This window comes from Capricornis sumatraensis, chromosome 6 (genome assembly GCF_032405125.1).
Source record: "Capricornis sumatraensis isolate serow.1 chromosome 6, serow.2, whole genome shotgun sequence".
Taxonomy (NCBI): Eukaryota; Metazoa; Chordata; class Mammalia; order Artiodactyla; family Bovidae; genus Capricornis; species Capricornis sumatraensis.
Genome location: NC_091074.1, coordinates 28,679,815 through 28,703,547, shown reverse-complemented (window position 1 = coordinate 28,703,547; position 23,733 = coordinate 28,679,815). Strand labels below are relative to the sequence as shown.

The window sequence follows — 23,733 nt, the reverse complement described above, 5'->3', positions numbered from 1 at the left end:
TCTCCCGCATTGCAGGCAGACGCAGGCAGACGCTTTAACCTCTGAGCCACCAGAAGCCCACCAGGGAAAAAAAAAATAGGTGAAAGTTTCAGCTGTAACCACCAAAGAATCCACTCCTACCTTCAACAGTTGTTAAGAAAGTAGATTCCTTTAAGTATTAAAAATGAGAAATAAGCCTGTGTTCATTTGGCCACAAAATCTTTAGAAATGTCAAGTAACACGAACAAGGTGTAACTGAGACAAACATGAGTTAATGTAGTACCTGGTCAAAAAACTTACAAAGGCAAAAGAGAATACACTATCACTGGTGAAATTCAGGCCACAAGAGAGCATACTTTGAACTGCCAGTGTCCTGAAACTGGTGCATGTGCTAGAACTAACTGTCCAGAGCCACGAAGCAGTAAAAACATAGGGCATGGGGTGCTCGCAAGCCAAGTTCAGGTCCTGGCTCTGTCACTTACCGTTTATATAACTTGGGAATATTTCCTTAGGTTCTTTGAAGCCTCTATGTCTTTATTTGTAATTTGAGGTTAATGATAGTTCTTACCTCACAGTGACCTTACATGGATTACATGAAGTAATAAAACTAAGAGTACCGAGCTAGAGAACAATAATAATGCTTTAATCATAATATAATGATTTCATATGTGTAAAATCATGTAACAATATAAATGATGATAGTTCCTAGTGTTTATTAAGTGCTTACCATTTGCCAAGCGTTGTTCTGGGTATGTTACACTTATTAATTTGGTTGATTCTCATAACTAGAGTATTAATTGGCTATTATTATCAGAGGCCCCAATTTATGGAAGAAAGAAACTCAAATAATACCATTATCTCTGAGATCAGAGAAGATGACAGAAAGAGTTTTGGCACAGAGCAGATGTACTTTAACAGAAAAACAGTTCAATGATCAAGTAAGCCTTATTCCAAATCTATTGCAGTTATTATCAAAATTCATATCATTACAATAAAATTTGTAGTTATAGCATCACAAAATGGTACAAGTATTTTACAAGAGAGCAACAGATGAGTAGGTTTGGAAAGCCTGAAGGCTGGCTGAAACCAACCCGGATGGAAAGGCCATCCTACTATTGTACCTCGAGGCTCAACACAGAGCATCCTTCTTTTTTCCCTGAACAGACCGCTAGGCTTGTGAGACCTTAGTTCCCAGACCAGTGGGGAGGAGATAAAACCTGGGGTCTCAGCAGTGAAAGAGTGAGTCGTAACCTCTGCACCACCAGGGAATTCCCATTCAGCACCTTTAAATGGGCTGATAAGAAAGGCCAATTTAATTTCTCCAAAGAAAGTGCCACATATCAAATCCTCCCACTTTCTCACTCCCTTCTCAGAGGTCTCTGAGAGCTTAATGTGAAATGCCAAATGAGAAAAGGGGTTCTTTTGGGGGAGTCAACAGCAAACACAATAAATGAACTTCATGAAATCAGCCTAACATCAGGTAAGAACAGGTTCCATGTTTGTTTCTGAATATGGGATGGTTACAATTGCCATCCCAATGACAGTGCCCAATTACACTATGTGAATCCACAGCATGAAAGAACACCAAGAACGCTACACGAGCAGGTAATAATGTCAAGTTTTCACTTTAGACATTTTCACTAAATATACTATGAAGACACTGGAGCGATTTAGAGAAAGGAAAATCTCAGTAATTAAGACTCAGCACTCAGATGTACATGGGCTTCTTCATCAGGGCCAAAGCAGAAGACTGTCTCACAGTCTCCCCGCTTGCTGCCCCCAAGTGACCGGGAGTACTGGAATACACTTACAAAACTTTTCTAGTATTAGGCGTTAAGCTCCTAGAGGGTTGAAACTTATATTTACTGTCATCTCAGTATCCATGGGGCCTCTACGGATACCAAGATCCACAGTGCGCATGGTCCTCATACTAAACAGTGTAGTACAATAAACACAGTCAGCCCTCCATATCTGCAGATGTGAACCCCAGGGCTGACTGTATGTGTGTATATATGGATACCCCACCCACCAAGTAAGCATGCCAGTATCTGCTGAGTGAATCCATTCCACAGCCTCCTGCAGGGGTTATTTCTGAAGTACCTCTCAAGCAAGATGACTAGAAGGTACGATGCTTGTCCAAACAATCTGGCATTTTGGACTTCATTGGAAACGTTAAACTGGCTTATAGAAAAATAGCTGTACTCTTCCAATTCTTAGAAAGTTATTCTGCAGTAAAAGCTTCTTAAAGGGTTCTTTCAAGATTCTGATACGCAATCAGATGCAATCTCCAACAAAAACCATACTATCAGGATACCTGTCACAACTTTACCTTCAAAAATAAACCTTAAATATGATTTATGTAGTATCTGAGCATCTAGTATGTCTAAGGCATTGTTGATGGATTAAAAAGCTGAGTTAGAAAGTTAAACCTAAAGAAGGGACTACACACCACAGCTGATATAAGTAAAGTGGAGCTGTTTAAGAATAAAAACTAAGCTGTTTTTTACTGGTTGGTAAAGTGTGGGAAAAGAAAAAGGTTCTCAGCACATCAATTTCAGAAGGTTAAATATTCTAGGGGTTTCACATACTCCATCTAAGATTTGAGAGAGGAAAAAAGAATCTACAAAAGAGACACAGGTGATAGACAAAGACAGAGAGTCATGGACATTATGTAGAAAATCTCACATGAAAAATAGCAGTTACATCTTCATTTATTGTAGAAAAGGAGAAAGAGTTGGTAAGTCCCTTAATCATTTTACCACATCCTCATTGAATCAGAACACCTAACAGGAAGAGACAGGTTCACTTTTAATTTCACTTATATTATGAATTTTCCCATCTTTGAGTATACTGAGCAGGTCTCCACTCTTTCTTGTGAATCAATAGATAGAAACTTCCTCATTCAGAAATTATAAACAAAAGCATAAGTATTCCATGAGGTGCTCTGAAGACAAAGATTGCCTGCTCTCAGAGGGCAGACCACCAAATAGGAGAGAAAGATAAAATGCAGTGAAAAATAAATGCTTTATTAGCCAAATAAAACTTAGAAGTAATGACAATGGTATATAGTAGTATAGCAGGGATGACCCAAGGTAGGAAATGAGAATCAGACTGGAATCTTGGGAGGATGAAGCAGCCAGATGTGAAAGGATAAAAATTTCTATAGGACAATGAATAGTAATTCTACAGCCTTAAATGTCACAGTCAAGCTTTTATAAAAAGGGAGTAATGGGCTACAGAAATACACATGTATGTCACACACATATATATTGAGATAATAAGCTGGGTGAGGAGAACAGTCAAAAATTAGTGTGGCAATAAAAAAACCATCTACAGTAAGTTTTCTTTTGTTCTGTAACTAGAAGAAAAAACTACTTCACTACAATTATAGCTCAGATATCTAAGTCTGCTTTGGCCTATGTATACATACTGTAATGAAAATATAATGATCCTATCTCTGTGTGGATACTAAATACTCCAAAGAGAAATTTCTTCTCAGTACCATTTGTCTCAAGGGTCACAGTGGATCTTTTCAAAACAAGGAAGATAACATGTTTACAAACGAATAATTAATCTGCCCAAATTCATTCCTATAGTTCCTCTTATAAATTAAGTCTTCACTAAAAAAAAAAAAAAAGGATAAATGTAAAATACAGGGCTAGGTTGGATTAAAGCTTTTTTACCAATCATTTTTGTAGAATCATTCTGATAGAATAAGCACACTTTTATCATTTTCAGATGTAGTTTCCTCCAGAAAGGTCCATGTCACACAATGGCCTCTGTGCCTCCGGATCAGACATCCCTTCATGTGTAATACCATTCTTCTTTCTCTGCCTGATAACCCTATTTTGTAAAACCCTATCACCCCTGAAACCGTTTCAGAGGCCTCTTAGCAGCCAGTGACATGTCCTTTGCCACTGCACCCTGCATTCACTTACCGCACATCCACATGACGGCCACATAAAGTGAGTGCTGTCTGCCCTACTACACGGGGGTGTCAAGGACAAGACTGTATCGTGTCACATTCTAGCACTGCTTCAACACTTAGCAAAGCTGACCCGGACATACTAGCCACTCAAAATGCCCCCAGAATTATTTAATGACTCACAGATACCCCCTATCCAAGACTGTAAAACCATGATTATACAGTCTTAAAATAATTTGCAATTATTTTAACATTATGATAATACCTTTGCCCTTGGTGGCAAGGGAGAAGAGGGGAAAAGCACATGTATGATGAACATAGACTTTTAAAGCATATGACCTTCCCAACTTGGGAGGCTGACCACTGGTCTTGTTATGGATCTATATAATGCAATGAGGCAGTTTCAGTAAACCTTTAATGTATATTAAAAACATTATTCCTCAAACTTCTGAAAAAAAATTCTAACAATCTTCCTGATCTAAACAAAGGAGAAGATAGTTCAACAATCCCCCTTCAAACACCTGTGAGAAATATAAACAACCTACAACCCAATCCTGTATTACAAGTACATTACAATAGCTGAGACTTGTTCTAGGGCCTGATTTGACTCATTTGTCATGGATCTAGCGTGTACGTGTATGCATATATCCTTTGGAAAAAAATCAGAAATCCAATCTCTTTCAAGGGTAGATTGTCTTTGGTAACCCTCCGTCATTACAAGCTATACATCAATTAAAAAGAAAAGAGGCAGTAACAGAAAACATTTTGGAGTAGCTATGGCATTTCCTCTCTCTCAAATAGGCCTAGATGGAGATTTGTGTGTCAGACACAGTGTGTGAGGGTGTGTATGAAATATATGATAAAAGGATAACAGAAACGCTATTGCAAGCCTTCCCTACAGCCAAATAAAGTTTCACCTACACAGATGTTGTAGACCTGACCTAAGCTATACAACTATGAAAACTGTGTTCAATAGATGATTTAAAAGGAATAACTCCTGAAATATCACTGAATGCTTTCTAAGTTCAAACCAACCAAGATATTGTTCTCTCAACATGATTAGACATTAGAGAATAATCATGGGGAAAGCTTTTTTAAATGAACTGATTTGCAGGACTAATAGTCTCATTCAAAGACCATCTCTCAATTCTCCAAATATCTATTAGACACCTGGGCTATTTATTCCCCCCAAAACAGCTTTTAACAGAAAGCAATTATTGTATTTCTAGAGCCTTTTAAATCACAGTTGTGAAGATCTGAAAAGAGAGAGAATTTTTAAGGAAAACACCAACAACCTTAACTGTACACAAAGAAGAGACCGTACCACTGCCATTCACAGAACTCTTCCAGAAATGTAAAGGCAGCCGTAAGCAGGGGCTAGCCACCTTTACCCCTGCTGCAAGACAAAGCGTACTCCTCCTTCAGATGTGCGGAAGCACCTCTCTTTACCTTGAGAATCTAGTCCTTCGGTATTTAATTACACTGTTGGGAGCACAGAATGGTCTGGCACCATGCCCTTTCCCTGGGTCTCACTGATTGATAGCATCAATAACATTCACTGGCTGTAATTAAACCGCCAAATAGTATCCCCTTTGCCACTTGGCAGATCAATGTTCTTTAATACTCAAAGAACAAAGTACAAAGGTGAGAGGGGTGTTTTTAGCCCTCACCTTCACAGTTCATTTGACTTTGTGCTTCAGAGTAGTTTGCAGACAATGCATATTTCACAATTCCCCCAAGAACACTGGTTAATGAAGAAGAACAGGAAGGAAAATTCTGCAAGTTGGTGACAAGTACTTATTAACCCTTTTTGCAAATTTGAGCAGAAGAGCCACATACTAACCCTTTAGGCAACAGTATGTACACACTGCTTTCCCACAGCTTTGAGACAAAATACAGTCTATAGGTCAAAACGTTTATAAATTAAAGTAGCATACTGTAAAGTTTTTTCTTTAAATATTTTTAACACACTATGTGGAAGAGTCCTTTATAAGAGCACAAATTTCCATTTATTCGGACCCTGCCTGGAAAGTTCAAATATCCAGATATCAGGGAGGGTGGGTCAGGAGTGTGGCTAGGCACTTATAAAAACGAGACCAACTTTTATTGTACTACAAAAGCAACTTCCATAATCTAAGGATTCACAACCATCTGGGATCACAAAATTCAACTCCCAATCTCTACACTATGAAATAGCCATTTTAAATGAACAGGCCCCAGAAGAGCCATGCTGCAAATTCCCTGCTCTGAGAATCCGGTACTACATGATGTTTACGTACTTGTAATGCGAGAAGTATGTAATGACATTCAAATACTCTGGACGTGAGTGCATGAGCACATGTGTGTAAGAAAGAGAAAGGGGGAGGGTAGATAGGGCATTATATTCATTAAAATTACGTCCATTAATCACAAGACCACAAAATGAAAATCTTACTTACATGTTTTAAAACAAGCACCAGAAAGCTGTCCAAGTGTAAACCACTAAACAGTGGTCCTCAGGTTAGACCACCACCTGTTAAGAATCACCTGTGGTGGCTGTTTACAACTTTCTTGGCTTCACTCTGTAGATCATCATATTCAGTAAGTCTTGACTAGGGTCCAGAAATCTGCATTTTATTAACCAACGCACCACAGTGATTCTGACGAACATTAAAGTTTTAGCAGTCCCTTATGTCGAGGGATTTTAAAGAAGTAATCCTCAAACTCTGGGGTGTATTTTTGGATTTCCTGAGGAGCTCATAAAAATTACAGATGTCAAGCCCTCCTCTTTGCCATCTACCAGCATTAATTTCTGAATAACACAAATTCCCAGGTATCTTGAAAGTGTATGTGACTATAAATCACCAGCAAATACAAAAATGCAGAAGAAAGTCCATAAAACCCATCCAAAGGTTATTTCCAAGAAGCAGACCCACTATATATGGCTCAATGGCCAGTCTCTGGAAAAGGCTGCCGTGCTAGATTCCATGTGACTCCAGAATCTTTCTAGGAACGTGAACAGGCTTGTTTGGGCGAAGCAAGCAGAAATGGCCAGACTTCTAAAGAAGCACTCTGGGGAAACTAAAGCATTTTCTGAATGATCAGTTTCCGGGGCCAGGCAGATGCTCTGCATTTCCTTCCTGCGGCTCACCTGAGGGTCATTTCAAGACTCATTAGCAAGCCCAGAACCTGTGCAGGAAGGATTAAGGTTCTCTCTCCCCTGGGAGGAGGTAACCTGGTACTAATGACCCAGAAGAAAGCCTATTAGCATGATTTATTTTTGTTCACAATCCACTTCTCTATAACTCAAGTAACTAGAGCCATTTTTTAAATATCCAACAAAATTAAAGAATTAAACACTGTGACTACTTTCTTCAGAATAAAACTAGCTTCTTAGTTCCTCCCAACTAGACTTCTAAAAATATCACTTTAATATAGAAAAGGCAAACTAAAAAAAAATGAAATATTCTTGATCTTCTGTTTCTGAAAATAACAGGCCAACCCAAGTATTTTCTACCTCTAGATCTCAGGCCAAATGTTTCACAGGAGCTGAGTAACCTGGTACCATCTCTACCATTTTATAGCTGAGGAAACTAGACCAACAGACAAGAGCAGAACACGAATCTGGGACTTGGGGCCGTATGTCCTAATGCAGCATTCAAAGGAGCTCTTCTCAAAGAAGGGGGGCGGGGCACAGTAAGGAACAGATTTCCTGTGTTGTTTTCAAAACATAGCCGCCTCTCTTGCTTGTTCATAAATAGCATGCCAAGAAACTTTCTGAAGCAAAAATTCCACCAGGAATTCTGACGCAGTACTTGTGGCTGAGAACTGATGCTAAAGGAAAACCTGGCAGAGATGGGAGTAGAGGAAAATGGACCACACATGCTTTTCTAAAGAGTCCACACAAATTTAGAGAGAGAGAAATGCCGCTTTGCTGTGATTTTTAAACTAGCATCTAGGACTCAAAGGATCCTGCCAGAAAAACATTCTGGAAGTATGAATGGTCTCCTACAAAACAGAGGTTGAGAGAGTTACTATAATAATTCTTCTACTGCCCAATTACCATTGAAATGTTAATTCACCTATCTGCTAAACAGGATCTCCAGAGAGCAGTTTTCTTCTCAAAGTGGAGGTCTGGCTATCTCCAGTGCTCAGCCTGAAAGACAACAGAGTTTTTCCATCACCAGGCACTGTTCCACCCCCCTGCACCTAATAAAAACTGGTTCAGAAAATCTCAGGGTACTAAGAGCCCAAATCAAGGTCTTCAGGACACTATTCGATTTGTTTATAGTGGTATAGATATCTCAATATCAGTAACGTAAAACGGAAAGAAAACCATATAAGGTGCCAGCATCGGCCACCATGGCCCATTCCTGTTCCTAGCAGTATTATTATTAGCTATATTACTTCTGAACAAGCCCCTTAACCTGCACTTCATTTCATTGGCCAAAGGGCTACAAGAAACTATTGCTGTTTTGGCATGAATCCAGACAAACTGACAAATAAAAGTCCTATGAAAACACTACACAAAAGCAGATACAGCAAGGAACTGAGGCTCTGTTACAAGGCGGCACACCTACTTAACTTCTCTAGTTGGTCTGGAACAACAGGGTGAAGCCACCAAATTGAGCAAGTACTACTTCTCCTGGGTTATACATGAACAACAACAAGCCCTACCCTACCCTTAAAGAGCACTAGAAAAGTTAAGCAGAGAAGTGCTAACAGTGCCTTGCATTAGAAATACCTTTGCTGGTGTACATGTATGAAATAGGCAGGAAATGCAGGGCCACACTTGCGTAATAAAATGATCTACAAAATCCCTCCCAAGGAAGATGGGTTAGGTCAGCTGCTAAGACTCTCTCCCACTGCCACCCTCCGTGGTTCACAAGCAGGGATGGACAGGAAGTGGGCTAGGACATTGACCCCAGGAACCCTCCTCTTCAACCTTCCTTCTGCACAGTCTTAGCCTTTGCTCCAGCAACCATGGAGAAGTATCTTCTACAGAAAAGCTGTTCAGAGAATGCCAAGGTATTGCCCCCTGGGAACTTTCCAATGTCTAATTCCCACTATGGACAAAGCTTATAAGGAGCAGAAATAACACAACAGGCCTGAAGTCAGGACCAGGTTCTGGACCCTGCCAGACCCCCTAGATAATAACAACCTCTGGAGATTTTTATTTCTAAAGAAAGAAAAAAATCAAAGTTGAAAGTAGAGCATTCCACAAAAAACATACTACTCAAAAAAAAAAATCTATTATTCCTCATTTCATATAAACTGTAAACTGGATTCAATATAGATGTGACGTTTATTCAAATGCATTGAAGAGTTTCTGATAATCACTTGTAGTAATAATACACTTAGAATTTGGCTCTAGAAAGTTCCAGATCATGGGTTAAAAATGAAATTAGAAAAACATACACCCAATCTCATTTTCTTAAAAAAGGCACAGAAATCATTTACTCAAAGTTTCCATATGTCTTTCAACAGAGACCTGATCCAATAAATAATAAACTTAGGATAACATCTCAAAAGTTGTCAGTTACTGTGAGGTCTGTCCTTCAGACTATTACTTTCAAAATTTCCCAGTCTGGTCAAGATAAAAGGTCAATGATGATCTATACTCTTGTTGAACTGATGAGTACTTTACAGAAGAGGCCTTATAAATTTGTGAAGCCCACACTTCTTCTACGAGCATTTACACTTCGTGCCTTCATGAGAAATATCAACTGTGTAAATAAGCCACAAGAGCCGGAGGTGGCTCAAGATGCTCAGAGGGATGCGGAGTTTAAATCCAAGGCAGATGTTCCCCTCCTAAGAAACACCCAAGTCCAATCCTGTCACTGATTTGCTGAAAACTCTGGGCCTCCTTTACCTACAGTATAAAGCCAAGGCTCCTCACTCAGCCTGACACACGTCCCTTTTCAGACCCTGCGCTCAGGCTCACTTCCACACCACTCCTCACCGTGCTTCCTCCTCTAGCTAATTCTATGTGATTTCCCTAACACCCGCTTCCAAACTTCCCAGCAGAAGTATGAACTCTCAGCTTTCCTGCTGCTGGAAAACCCATACCCCAGAATAGTGCTGCAGACACTTTAAACAGAGCCCCCAACAAGAGGCAGGCCTTCACTCCCCTTCCTGTTTCCATGCCCTTTCCTCCACTACTGAGTGGGGAGACAGTTTATGCAGCAGCCACAGGGTTACTTCCTCAGGTTCAGAATTAAATGTTATAAAATGACAACTAAGAATGACAGACAAAAACCAACCCCCATCCCAGATAATCGTGAACCGAGGGTTGAGACAGACAAGTGTTCCAGTACAAATGTTACTGTGTCTGCTAAACATTCAACAGTATGAAGAGTTAACTGTTACCGCCTCAGGACAGGGTGCTGCACTTCACTCTAAATGCATTCTCAACCAAACCATCCTATGTGACAGCCATAAGTTCATTAAAAACAGTTACACCTTTTCTTAGAAAAGAATTTGGAACACTATGGAAAGTTAAGAGACTCGGGTAATAAATAGACTCAGTGATAAGTTGATTATTTTTAAAGATTTTATGGATATAAACAGAAACTTAAAATGGTTAAAAGATTCGAGTCCATCCAAGCTTATACAACCAGTTAAATCACTTAAACAGTATCAGGGAGGGTAAAACTAGAAATGTATAGATTCCTCCTATATTAAGGATGCAGTTCATGCCAAACAGAAAAACAGTCAACAAACATGACATTTATTAATTGAGAAAAGGATAAGCTACAGGTAGAAAAGGTATAAATTTAACAAAAATTAAAAGCAATACAGTAGCTCAGAAAAAAGGTGTATTAAGCTTTACTTAATTGCTCTCTATTAAACTGAACACTTTACAGAATAGACATTACTATTTCTAATTAATATTCCTATTGTTAAGTTTTTTCATATAGACAGAAATGGCAGTTTAATTATTTTAATGAGAAATTCCACATTAATGTATGTCAATTAATAATTTTTAAGCAAAGGTAAGGTTTAATCTGAATTATGTCTGATGATTAAGAAAAATAGAGTCAATCAAAATCAAATTTAGGCAGTAGCATTTCCAGACAGGTTTTTTTCTGCTCTGAGTCTAGGGATGAGAATGAAAGGCACTCTTTGCAACCCCATCCAGGCCAGAATACTGGAGTGGGTAGCCATTCCCTTCTCCAAGGGATCTTCCCAACCCAGGGATCAAACCCAGGTCTCCCACATTGCAGACAGATTCTTTACCAGCTGAGCCACAAGGGAACCTATCAATAAAGATGAAAAGTTCTCTATTCCTTAAGATAACAGCTCCTTGCTGTTGCTGTTTAGTCACTAAGTTGTGTCGACTCTTTTGCGACCCTACGGACCGTAGCTGACCAGGCTCCTCTGTCCATGGGATTTCCCAGGCAAGAATACTAGAGTGGGTTGTTATGTCCTCCTCCAAGGGATCTCCCCAACCCAAGGATGGAACCTGCGACTCCTGCACTGGCAGGCAGATTCTTTACCACTGAGCCACCTGGGAAGCCCAACAGCTCCGACTACTTTCAAATAAAGCAAAGCCACTTGGTGGAATAAAACTTCCTAGGCCCACTGTAGAAAGGGGAGAAGCTGCGGATCAAGATATAGATTTTACTGTATATGTGATATTCTCTTATTCACAGCACTTGATGTTGGGGGGAAGTCTGTATTTTCAGAAATGAGTGTTTTACTCTGCTCAGCATGAATCTAGGTCTGATACCATTAACCTAAAGAATTCATTTTCCCTTAGGAGTGGAAAAAATTGTGCATTTACTCCCTTTTTACTACCCTCCCTAGTAGCCAAAGCTAAAAACATCTTGTAATATCCACACTTTATTTACCAGCTCATTATTAGAGAGAACACGGGCAGGCTTTACTCATCATGATTGCCTCTTATCACCAGCAATGTAAGCTGCTGGGACATTAACTCAACCAGGAAAAAAAACTGAACCTTAAGAGAACTGCCACCTTGAACGTTTAACCTATAAATGCTACTGTACATAACAAATCTCTAACATAAGGTGAACTTTTCTCATTTCTAAGCTACATCTTTTAAAAAGTGAAGATAGTATGAACTTCTTTTTACTCCAAATGTTGAATTGGCATTAAAGTAAAATCACGATTAATATTCCAGTTAAGAGCATTATCCACAAGATTATCAAGGTAAAAGATGAACACAAATGGAACTCTGCATGCAAAAGTACCAAGCATTTAGAGAACCCATATACATTTTGGCGGTTCCTAAGTGTTAGGTCTTAGACTCACTGTCACAAATTACCTGCAAAACAAAAAAACAGATTCCCACATCGTCCCTCTGGGCACTGATTGAGTAGATCTGGAGTGGGTCCCAGAATCTGTATTTCTAACTCATCCTCCTCTCAGTGACTGTGGGACTCTTGCCTCACTCATTGCAGAAACAGTGAATATTTGTCATCTATTCAACATACCATCCATCTATTACACAAAACCCTACTGGGCTAATGCTACTAGGAAGCCCCAGGAAAAACTGCTAAATAAACCACCTTTCACAGCACTTGATGCACTGATTCAATATTCCAATAAATAGGAATTCTACCAAATGCATACGTGGCTCAGAAGACATGAGAGAAACCTGAGCTCAAGGAGTGCACAAATACTTGTATACTTTTAAATGACACATGTATTAATTGATCTACGACAGCTTTCTAAAGGAAAATATGGTGTCATGGTAACAGTCTTAGTGTAGATATCAATAGACAAAGATTTGAGTCACAGCTCTGACTTCAACGGCCTGGTCTAAGCTAAACTCTGTGACTACCACTTAGGTCTCAACTTTTTAACTGCGGGTAGAGGTTAATGCTTAAGTCTTAACTAAATACGGGTCCCCTTCCATCCCCAAACTTCTATGATCCCTCATGGACTATTTCAAAAGAAGGGAGAGACCCAACCTGAGTTAGCAAAACCCAGAAAGGCAGCAGCAAGAAGAACTTCAGATGGACTCCAAAAGATGGGATTGCTGCTATTAAACTGAGTGAGAAAGAATATGCCAGGGGAGCCATAAAAGCATTTGTGCAGAGGCTGTGAATAAGATGAGCTTGCCATGGAAGAGCCAGTCTGACTACTGTGGAGAACAGTACTCAGTGATAATGCTGGGTCACTCCAAAGTTAAGCCAAACGATATGGTGAAACAGTAGGGGAATAGAAGAGAATTTTGAGTGAGAAGCAGTATGAGGAAAGTGGTGCTTTTTTAAGATTAGCTTCAGAGCCTCCACCAGGATGGACTGCAGGAAGCAAAAAGAGAAACTGATTCACAGAATAGGAAACAGAAAGGCTTAAATACAGCTTCCCAAAACTATGAAAGCAGGGAACACTATGAAAACCCTCACTTAGATGTTGCATGAGAACACACGATACATCTAATTGAAAAAAAATCAGAAAGAAGAGACAGACAAAAATGGTACTATGTAGTTTTGGGAAATGATCTGCGTTGCCTCAGATAAATCGGGGCCAAATTGAGGCCACCAGCTGTAATTTGATATTCCTGTCGGAACCGAATGAGAGGGGTGGGAAAGAAGAAGCCTGCTGCTTACCTACCACGCCCACCCCCTTCCCAGAAAATCTGAAGAGAAGTGGCAGATGTCATGGTATAAAAACCACAAGGCATGACTGTCCTTTCTTGCATGTATTCTGCCTGAGCAGCTGGGCCCGGAAGAGAAGGCCCGGTGACAGACAGAGGAGGCAGCTGTCACCAAAGGTCTCTCTGCAGGCCATGGACATTTCTTCTATGGAGACCCATTTCTCCTGCATTTCTACCTTCGTGTGGACCTTACTGCAAAAAGAACTGATGTAGAGCAAAAGAACCGACCCACTAGGAGTGAAACAAGGGTACTTATTTCTGGAATGGAGAAAAGGGCGTGTCAATCCAACCATCAGTATTCCATTTTCTTAACAACGATTCATGAGCAACAATCCTGAAGTCAACTGACACTGAGGAGCCTCACAAAAATCTGCAGTAGGACAGTGTTCGCAAAACAATAGGAAAAGGTAACTGGATGCTGGATGTCTTCTTTTTTAAAGGTACTTGAGCATTACACTTAGAAATGCTATTAAAAGGGTCATCTCTATAACAGAGAGTAGGCAAAGAAGAGTAGACAATTAGAAAAGACACTCCAGATTGAAAAACCAAGGTCAAAACAAACAAGTACACTGTGATCTTAGAATAAACTAGAGATCTAGTAATTAGCCATTTCGTACTTGGGACGTTTTCTTGACCAAGAAGCATGTAGAATCTCAGACATCTTACCTTCACGTATATTTGGGGGTCACTGCATATAGTTTCCTTTAGATGAGACAGAGGTGGGAGGCATCTTTCCTCCAAGCCAATAAATATAAAGAATGAGATGTCAAAACTACCCCAGGCTAATGAATTACCTTAACTGACAACTCTGAGAGAAGCAACTTTTAAACACAAAGATGACACCGCATTTCCAGATACCTGAAAAAGTGAGCAGAAATCTCCTAGACAAGCCTCTAAGCAAGATGGATACCACAGTCAGCCTTGACTAACTTCCCCTCACCGCTCCAGGCTATGGTCTGAGCTGACTTCTTAAATCAAGGGTGGAAAATAGGTTCCAACTTCAGTCAATTGATAGAGGTTGTCTGGAACACTATTTTGACAAATATTTGGAAGCCACATCCAGACTCAGCGAGAAAGGCTGCCATGATTGATCGGGAATGTCTGCACTGGGCAGAAGAGGGAAAATTGATGGCACGTGTACTAAGCATTTGCTAGAGGCAACGTCCCTTTTATCTTCTAAAGGGAAAGAAATCTACACAGCCAACTGCATTAACTTCTTATCCAGAGAGAATTTACATCAGAATTTCAAAAATTCAAAAAGGCAGGGAAAACATCCATCAAGTTATTTACCATTTGTCACGAAAAGAAAACTATAACAGAAAAAAAAAAAAAAAAAAACAACCCGTGTGGCATATACACTCTCCTAGTCGGTCTCCTCAAAGTAAGCTGTATCTGCTAGACTAGAGTCCAACAGTAGCTCAAGGACCTGCTTTTCTATGACCTGAGAACTAAAAATGATTTTTACATTTGATAATGGCCTGCTAAGCTAACATATTTATTGCCTGGCTCTTTACAGAACAAGACTGTCAATCCCTGTGCTGCTGCTGCTAAGCCGCTTCCGTCGTGTCCGACTCCGTGCGACCCCATAGACGGCAGCCCACCAGGCTCCCCCGTCCCTGGGATTCTCCAGGCAAGAACACTGGAGTGGGTTGCCATTTCCTTCTCCAATGCATGAAAGTGAAAAGTGAAAGTGAAGTCACTCAGTCATGTCCGACTCTTAGCCACTCCATGGACTGCAGCCCACCAGGCTCCCCATCCATGGGATTTTCCAGGCAAGAGTACTGGAGCGGGGTGCCATTGCCTGCTCCGATTCCTCTGCTAGAAGAAATGGATTCGGTTTTTTCAAGTTATAGGCAAGTAATTCACTATAAAGGATGGAAGTTTAATTCAGGAAGTTTCATAACATACTTAGCTAAGAAAGTTGCTGCTCTGTCCCTTTGTTAATACACAAGTAATTATTGGGTTGGCCAAAAAGTTCACTGGGGATTTTCTGTAAATTGGAATGGAAAAACTCGAACGAACTTTTTGCCCAATGCAATACATGTAGTTGGAACCCACTCCAGTATTCTTGCCTGGAGAATCCCATGGACAGAGGAGTCGGGTGGGCTACTGTTCATGGGGTCACAAACGGTTTGACACGACTGAGGGACTAAGCACAAGCACATACATGTAGTACTCAGGAATAAAGTCTCCCCCATCAGGCAACAAACCAAAAAATTCTGCTATGCCTCCCAGAGACGTGTCTATATGGGCACAAAATGAATAAAGGAAAGAGCTACAAAGAGACCTTAATTTTTTTCAACCTCTGTTCTGTGAGTAGATATAAAAAAAAAAATGTAAACATACTTTTATTGTTTTGGTTTGAAGTCTCAATCCATTCAGGGTGTTGATAGCTTTCTCTGCATCCTTAGGGTCAATGTAGTTCACAAAGCCATATCCCAAGCTCTGCCCTAATGAAAGGGAAGGGGAGAAAGGCATACATTAGTTCTCCACCGCTGATGACAGACATCCGTGTTCGTTCTGGCATAAAGTCTTGTCATTAACGCCAGCATATTTTCTGGAGTAAAAAGAAGTCTACATTAATTCTAGAAATACACATGTGGCCTTTTTCATCTCCTGTCTATTACAGCTTCAAGTTTAAACATCAGTTACAACACAGCAAGCTGTGCTGTTTAAAAAACACACATCCCCAGTGTTCCATCGCACATGCCCTGCCTAAGCCCCAGCACCCGGCAGCAAGGCAACTGTGGGTGCAAGTCGCCACAGAGCTGCTGTGTGGGCTTCACGGGCACGACTTGTTCAGCTTCAGTTTCCTTACACATAAAATTGGAAAGTAAAAAGCATCAACCAAGAATCTGTCAGTGTTCTGTACACATTACCCTGATAAATTTACAGCCTTTACCAAGTACAATTATTTCAGAGTCTAAAATAGTGGAGAATCATGAGAGTGTGTGTGTATACATGTAATCTATGTGTGTGTGCGCATAAGTACATTAATTTTAGAGGAGAGCTTATTCAAATAAACTAAACCCAATTTACTAAAGGGGTCTGAAAGCCTAGCTAAGGAATAAAGGGAAATATGAATACACAGATTCATGGCTGAAGACATACAAACCCGTTAGAATATATGGAAAAGAAAAGAAAAAACATAAAAATAACATAACAGAAAAATTTTGGAATAAAGAGTTGCTTCTAAATGAGTCTGTTGTTGCTTTTATCCATCATCTGAGACCTCTCGTCCTTGGCTCACTGATGTGGCCCGATTCTCAGGGAACAGGAAATAACAAGAGATTGGAATCAATGGAATGCACAGACAAGTAAAGTCAACCCTAAAGGTCTCCATTTTTCAACTAAAGGAAAGTTTCTCAGTTTGACAAGATGAAAAATACTAAAAAGGTGGTGACAAAAATGGTCATTAAAAGGTTTAGTCTACTAAAAGTCAAACCAAACCAACTGAGGGTTTCCTCGAAGATTCCCAGTAAAGGTCCAAATGCTTTCTATAAACTACCATTTTTGGATCAATTTCACAGCAAAGTGAGAGAATATTTTTTCTTTTAAGTGGTACCCTTAAGTCTAAGTATTTGTGAATACAGGTATTTAGAAAGGCCACTCTGGTTTTCCTAACGTGGTTCCTCACATGTATAGAGAGAGAGAGAGAGAAGACTAAATATAATACCTAATAACCATGAAACCTTGTGATTATATTTTGAGGACCACTATCATTTTGAGGGGATAATCACTACTAACTTATACTCTTTAATCAAACATTTTTTCCTGTTTTTATAAAAGGGGGTGAGGGGAGACCTAAAACTCAGTTCATAAATTTTTTTCCTCACACTACTCACAGAAATTGCGATTTACTCAAAGATGTGATTTCTTAAAGTTGCATGTGAATCACTGAAGTTTTAAGCATTCAGCTTTTTTTCTAATTTGACATTTATCATGTGTCTACTGCATGCATAGTGGCCTCTCATGAAATGTGTTGCAGTTCTGTTATCACTGAGCAGGATTCAAACTGGCTGAACATTAAAAAAGCTGCTCAAGGAAGCACTTTATGATGGAAAGAATATGGGCTAGAAGATAAACACACATAAGTTCTAATCCTGGCTCCACTGTTTACCAGCTGTATGACTTTGAAGAAACAACTTAACCTCTCTGAGTCATTAACCTCCTTATTTCTAGAATAAGGATAATTCCTACCCAATGAGACTGCTGAGTCAGTGATGGGAACTTTCACTATCAATGGAGATAGACCCCTCCAGTGAAAAAATAAAGGAAAAATAACATCCACTACATGTTAAGGAGTTTACACACATTCATTTAAAATTAAACCAAAACAACAGGGGAAGGAAACGCAAAGTGAACACTGGGTGGTTTTCCACGTTGCTATTCTGTAACAAAATAAACCAAATTATCAGCTGTACAAGCACTGAGTCCATTTCTCCTATCTGTTGGCACCACACTAACACTTACATTTTACCAGTTTCTAATCAAAGTCCTTTCTCAATCTTGGTACACTGGAATCATCCACAGCACTTAAAAAATAAATAAAAACTGGTGTCTGAGTCCCTTTCCCCCAATTTTTTTTTTTAAATTGCTCTATTACAAACCAGGTTTCTAAAATCCTAGTGACTCTAACACATGTACTCAAGGCTGAAAATCACAGTTTTAATAGTGAGAGAGAATCTGAGACTGCAAATAAGGATTCTGGGAGCCCTAAGAAGGGCCAGGTGCTAATGGTCTGGGTATGAAGTGACTCTGCAATAAAGACTGCCTGCCTTTTGACAGATGCACTTTTAAAATATTAGTAGATGTCTTTCTTCTAAATTCTTCAAGTTATTCATCACTTCAGAGGAACAGTTTATTGCCTACTGAAGTCACTCTCTGGCGCAGTAGGGGCCTGCTGGAGTTGTGTTGCTGGGTAAAGTCAAAATCCTGTCTGCTTAGCCATCTCTTGCCCTTCCTCTAAGCTCTTACTCCTAGCATGCTGGGGACACTCAAAAAGTTTGCTAAATGCGCAAATGAGAAGCACAGTGGCTGTTACTCATTTACCCAAAGGCAATGTCATCAATGGGCTTCCCTGGTGGCTCAGACAGTAAAGAATATGCCTGCAATGCAGCAGACCAGAGTTCCATCCCTGGGTTCGGAAGATCCCTTGGAGAAGGGAATGGCAACCAACTCCAGTATTCTTGCCAGGGAAATTCCATTGACAGAGGAACCTGGCAGGCTACATACAGTCCATGGGATCCCTAAGAGTTGGGCACGACTGAGTGACTAACACTTTCTGATGTCATCCATGTCACCATCAGATGACCTAGCCACTGAATGAGTCTTTGATCTGACCGCCTCAAGCAGCCATGGCTAGCTTTAATGATGAGTCAACCAAATTTCAACTATTGGAAACTGAGTACACTCAAACAATATTAATCCCTAAACAAGCTCTCTGACACAAAGTTTCTAAGTTGTTTAGTGCTGGTATTAGGAAGAGCAACACTCATCAATTAGTATTTAAGGTAAGCAAAATGTTATCACCACCCTAAGCAAAATAATATGAAAGGAGATAATTGCTGCTAAACAGCTTCATTCCTAAATCCACTGCAGTAGATGCACTAACATGTTGGCAATGGAACTATAAGGGAGTTAGTAACTTCACAGATTTTCATTTTCAAGTGAGCTAATCAAGTCAGCAAACATGTACTGAATGCTTAAAATATATAAAGGCATCACAAATGATATGAAGATAGGCAAGCCTCTCCCCATTCTCATTTTTCAGCTGTGTGGTGTTTCAGTGTTTAATTTTAGCCTCACATTGATCTTGTGAGATACTCATTCTTCTTCTGTAAGGAAGTAATGGTATCTGAAGCTGGGTAAGGTCGATCAGTATCCTCAAACCAAGGAGAAAAAAAAAAAAAAAATCAAGCAGAAAGTAGTCATCAGAACTCGAATCCAAGAATCTCAAACACTATGTTCTTCTCTCAATTCACGACTAGTTTATATATGAACCTGGACCATCTTCAGTATGCTTGAAATATAATGTAACCACGCATTTTCTAACAGAGCTCTACCAAAAAAAAAGTAGTTTTGAGAAAGCTGCCTACTGTCTTAAATTCCAGTACTTCTTGTGCAAGTATCAATTTCAGTATATATGAATTTTTACGCTGTTATTTCTATGACAGTGTAAAGTCACCTGGTTTATACAGTGCCTGTTTCAGGTTATTATGAATGCAGATTTTTTAAAAATAAAAGCAGAAGGAAGTCAAACATCAAGGAAAAAATATTTAGCCTGGAACCACTTTCTCCCACTTTTGTATACATCAGCTAGTAACAGTCATAAACTACCAAGGAAGGCTTGAAAACTAAGCATCATTTATCCATATCCTCCAAATCTATTTTTCAAGCCATTCTGAATTTAGAATGTGCATATTGACAATCTCAAAACCAAAAATCACTTCTTTAAAAAACTTATAAAGCTCTACATTTAAATTCCAAGTATAACAATTATGGAAACCACCATGATCAAAAGAAATTCTGAACAAAATAACAAAGCCAAGGCTCACCCCCCCAAAAAAGCCTTCAAACCAATAAATCCTGTCTTTAGAAGTAAAAAAGAACCTCTGGTAGCTGAACATCAAGAATAAGGTCAACTTTACTAGTCCTGTGAAGCTACCTGTGGCCCCATGGTCCTCAGAGACTTTGAAACCATTCATCTTAGCCTTGGTCCTAACAGCCGTGGCAGGGATTCCAGAACGTCACTACAGAGGAAGCTTTCTGAACAGTCATAGGCCTATGACTTCAAGTAGGTCCTTAAACTCCAGGTCAATACTGCACTTCAGCACATGGTATTCTGTATAGTGTGTGAAAGTGAATGGCTTTTGTTTCGCACCCTTCTTTTTAATCTAAATACATGCCACAGAGAAGGATGGCTTCTTCACAAAAGACAGAAAAATCCCTTACAAACTGCTCCTTGGCATTAGGAGAACAGTTATAAACAGGCTGCTTAGAACCATGGTCAAGTGATCTAAAGCAGAGAGCTGAAACACTCCAAGGGTCTCTGAATGCAGCTGAGGTGCACTGAGCTGCAGGGAGGTCAGAGCAGGAAGAGGAAAACAGGAAGAGAATCTGTTCAGTGACAAAGTGCTAGTGGGAAACACAGTAAACTCCAATTTATCCCAAACTGTGCATAACTCAAAGCTGTAGCCGTTCCCTTGCCACCTACATTGCTTTTAATAGCACACTTTAATTAAAATTTTAATTGCATATTTTAATTAAAAATACACAATCTTCTGAACCCATTTAATTCAAAGGTCACTTTATTTAGTCTTTTCTATTTCAAATTACTACCAATGTTCCGAATATCAAATTACCCCCTCAGGTTTAAAGGCAAAGGCAATAGATCACCATAATTCTTGATTACAAACCTGGTACATTAATTTAATTTTATCCAACCAATATTAAGTGAGATCATTCTCAGCACAGAATTGTGAAAAATAAAGTTCTGTATTTAAAAGTCATCTTACATATTTTTCACCAACATTCAGCATTCATTTGTTCAATGATTTTAGAAAAGCTACTTTTTGCTAATCCTGGAGAATACAGCAGAGATACAAAATGCCTCCTTATACAATTTATATTCTGGTTAGGAAACAACAAAAGCACAAGCTCTACAGTATATACTACAAGAAAATAAGGGCTAAAGAGGAAAAAAGAAGCAGAGTAGAGAGCTGGGGGTACGGGATCAGGGCCTCTGACCTAAATATAATGATGAGAGTGGGCCCCGGCCTGAGTGTAACTTTTGATCCAAGACCTGAAGGAAGTAGCTCATAGTCTTATTAGAGAGGCTGTGTAAGCAGATTCATTTCAGTGCACCTTCTACCACTGGGTATCACTTCCTATTTGTTCTACCAGCTAACTCTGCCCCACCCCTCCAACCCTCCCGCCCCACCAGGCATTAGTACACAGGTCCTCACATATTATTCTAACATGGATTACTGCTACAGTATCCTAACCATTATCCCTTCCCTAGATGCCTGTTAATTCCAAAACTAGTCTTTCTAGAAGAAAATCCCAATCATAATCTGGTTTCCAAGGTCATCATCAGCTTCTTGCTTACTTCCAGGACTCCTCCAAGTATGGATACCCAGAAACTCATATTCAGTTCCCTGTGCCAGGAATACACATCTACTCCTCTAGGACAGGGGTCCCCAATCTCTGGGATCTAATCCCTGATGATCTGAGGTGGAGTTCATGTAATGATAATAGAAATTAAATTCAGTTTGGTCGCTAAGTCGTGTCCAACTCTTTGCGACCCCACGGACTGCAGCACGCCCGGCTTCCCTGTCCATCACCAACTCCTGGAGCTTGCTCAAACTCATGTCCATCGAGTTGGTGATGCCATGCAACCATCTCACCCTCTGTTGTCCCCTTCTCCTCCAGCCTTCAATCTTTCCCAGCATCAGGGTCTTTTCTAATGAGTCAGTTATTCCCATCAGGTGGCCAAAGTATTAGAGTTTCAGCTTCAGCATCAGTCCTTCCAATGAATATTCAGGACTGATCTCTTTTAGGATGGACTGGTTTGATCTCCTTGCAGTCCAAGGGACTCTCAAGAGTCTTCCCCAACACCACAGTTTAGAAGCATCAGTTCTTGGGGCCCCAGTTTTCTTTATGGTCCAACTCTCCGAAATGCACAATAAATGTAATGTACTTGAATTATCCTAAAACTAGCCCCCTCACCCAGGTCCATGGAAGAACTGTCTTCCACAAAACCAGTCCCTGGTGCCAAAAAGGTTGGGGAGCGCTGCTCGAAGGCTTTCTCTGAGACCTTTTCCTGTTGTAATTTGTTTCACTCCCAGTGCTCACTGTTCAGTGCCCTTTCCTAGTCCTTCCACAGCCCTTGTATTATCCACCTTTATCTTACTACATACGGGTACTGAGTCAGTTTGGACATCCCATCGCATAGACTGTTGAGCAAGGGCAAGCTGAGCATAGATCCTGATATAGAAGACCCTAGCACAGATTATTAACATGCTCACTGAAACAATGAATGAACGAACAAGCTAATGGGGTGGGGGTGGTGGAAAGGATGAACAAATGAAGAAACAGTCGTCTGCCTTCCAGGAACTTATGGTTGAGAAGAGAGATGCCCTTATAAACATGCTCCCCATCCATGTCCCTACATCGCACCAGATGGTTACAGAACAAAAGGAGACAAGATGCTCAAATGTGACAGAATTCTGTCTTTCTAAGGGAGTGATGTGAGATACATTCCTTTTCAAACAGTTCATATGAAACTTTTCATATGAAAATTTTCTACAAATACTATTTAAATGAAATCTCAATTTTAAAAAAATAATGTCACCTAGAGTAATTTGATAGATTTACATAAATCTGTTTCACAAATCTGTAAGTATGAATTATGGGATGTCAGCATATAATTTTGTTGAAAGTGCTTTTTCACTAATATAATTAAGTCTGCTGAGACTATTCATGTACAAGTCAAATAAAATGCAGAGTGAATTCTGTAAAAACCTAGTAGTTGAATCAACAATAAAAGGTGACTATGCTGATTGATGTGTATCTATTATTTTATTTAGAGCAGCAGTAATGTTTTCTGAAATCAAAAAAAGACAAAAGCAGCATGACTCTTTTCTAAATGCCCCAGGAAGCAGAAACAGGTCACTATGGTCCTCTCTGACAAGCAAGATTATTTGCAAGCTGAGGTCTAATAATGCAACACTTAAAAAAAAAAAAAAGGCAGATTGAGAAGATTCACTGTCTCTAAACATGGTCCCTATATAAAGCTGCATCCTTTAATCCCTTAACAAACAGCAAAAAAAAAAAATAATGATATTTATGAAAACAAGTTTTCACTTCAAGGGGGACAGTTTTCATTTTTAAAGACAGACCAAACCCCTTTCCCTCATTCTAACACCATAACATCATCCTTCCCTGCCCCTCACCCCACAGTAAAGTTGCAAATGTGCTGTGTTGCTTCAGATGGACTTTCTGTTCTTGGGCACTGGTCTTGTGTGTCTGTTCAGACAGGCTGTGCACCGCAACTCTGGCACCAAAACAAGGGGCACCAGACTTGACAAAGGCGCTGTCTTAATAGCTCAGATTTCCTGTGAACGAGGCCAGGTGGGGACCACACATCCGGGGAAAGCCTTGAGAGAAGCCTGGAGAATAGAGGAATGCAAACTTCTCTAGTCACGTTTCTCTCCAAATT

General features: G+C 39.9%; 1 protein-coding gene across 6 annotated transcripts in view; it reads right to left on the bottom strand.

The window, feature by feature from the left end:
• ELAVL2 (ELAV like RNA binding protein 2) overlaps nucleotides 1-23,733 on the bottom strand; it is a 78,787-nt gene that overhangs the window by 22,718 nt on the left and 32,336 nt on the right. For all 6 annotated transcript variants that reach the window (XM_068973973.1, XM_068973974.1, XM_068973979.1 and 3 more), the window contains exon 3: nucleotides 15,858-15,961. In XM_068973973.1, the coding sequence (XP_068830074.1) occupies nucleotides 15,858-15,961 (104 nt within the window). The remainder of the gene's footprint in view (nucleotides 1-15,857; nucleotides 15,962-23,733) is intronic.